This window comes from Piliocolobus tephrosceles, chromosome 12 (genome assembly GCF_002776525.5).
Source record: "Piliocolobus tephrosceles isolate RC106 chromosome 12, ASM277652v3, whole genome shotgun sequence".
NCBI classification, from domain to species: Eukaryota; Metazoa; Chordata; class Mammalia; order Primates; family Cercopithecidae; genus Piliocolobus; species Piliocolobus tephrosceles.
In genome coordinates this window covers 97,770,666-97,771,990 of record NC_045445.1, presented here as the reverse complement: position 1 = coordinate 97,771,990, position 1,325 = coordinate 97,770,666, and the positions used below count along the sequence as shown (strand labels likewise).

Genomic DNA, 1,325 nt, shown 5'->3' with positions numbered 1-1,325 from the left:
CCAGGCCCTGCCCGCCGAGGCCACACATCTGCGCCAGGCCCTGCCCTTCGCGGCCGCACAGCAAGGTCAGATCCCGCTCATCGCAGCACCAGCACGACGCCAGGCACTGGCCTCTGGAGCCCTTCCACCCAGCGAAGTTCAGCCCTTCTCAGCCTCCGCTCTCTGTCTGGGCCAGCTGATGAGAATCCTTCCAGTGGGGCTGGCTTACCAAGGCTTGCCTTTCAGAGCCGATCAGGCTCTCCTGATCCTGAGGTCCCAAGCCGTGCTTTCCCGCCTGTTTGGCATGCAGTCCGTATGCGTGCCTCCTCACCCTCACCCCCTGGGGGGTTCTTCCTTCCCATCCCTCAGCAGTGGGATGAGAGCTCCTCCTCCTCCTATGCTTCCAACTCCTCCTCCTGCTCCCCGAGTAGGTCTCCTGGCCTAAGCCCCTCTTCCTCTTCCCCTGAGTTTCTGGGCCTGAGATCTATCTCCACTCCTAGCCCTGATAGCCTTAGGCGTGCCTTGATGCCTGAGTTTTATGCTCTGAGCCCTGTCCCTCCAGAAGAGCAGGCAGAAATAGAGAGCACAGCTCACCCTGCAACACCGCCTGAGCCGTGACCCTCTATGAGCATCCTCTGAGACCCAGAGAAGGAATCAACATCTACCCACTTTGTGAATGGGCTGCTTGCCCTGTAGTTAACCTGCGAAGTCTCCCAAAGTTCCAGCCATTAACCAACATTCTGAGTAGTTTTGAAACCTCTCCTAGCACTTACCTGCTGTTGGCCCTTGATTCTGGGCCACCCTCTTCCTCAAAAGTTTGCCTTTGCCCTTGAGCTGAGATTTCTGTTTTCCAAGTTGCTTTTCTGTTTTGAAATGTTTTAATTAGTAAAATAAGTTGTTTTGTTTTTAAAATGTAGAGGTGTGTTTTTTTTATTGCGGTTCGAAAAATCGTTAATCTGATATCATATTTGGAGGGTTAAAGAAAATTAACATACTACCTGACTCTGTGGACGAGAGAAGAAATAAAATACTGTCCTAGCAATAATTTATTCCCACTGGCCGAAATGGAGTTCTGTGCAGGAAGTTCCCACTTAGGTTCTATATACCCTCTTAGCAGAGGTGATTTGCAACTTGGGCAAGAAAAGGGGGCAGGGTTTAACCCAGGTGGCTAGAGAAAAGGAGGGGTGATGGAGACATCCAGGGTCAGGAAAGGAGAGGGTATGATGAAGTTTGGGGTGAGAGGGAGGGGGACGATAACCCAGATGGGAGTAGGGAAGCTGGGAGGAAGATCCAGAATCAGGAAATGGAGAACAGCAGGAGTCAGAAGCTTGAGAGGGGAACATTTC

The 1,325-nt window shown here is 52.0% G+C and overlaps 1 protein-coding gene across 1 annotated transcript in view; it reads left to right on the top strand.

The window, feature by feature from the left end:
• Positions 1-597, top strand: part of EZHIP (EZH inhibitory protein) — a 1,949-nt gene extending 1,352 nt beyond the window's left edge. Inside the window, exon 3 of the mRNA XM_031936648.1 lies at positions 1-597. This exon is cut by the window's left edge and continues 34 nt beyond it. Within this exon, the coding sequence (XP_031792508.1) occupies positions 1-597 (597 nt within the window).
• Positions 598-1,325: the final 728 nt, after the last annotated feature.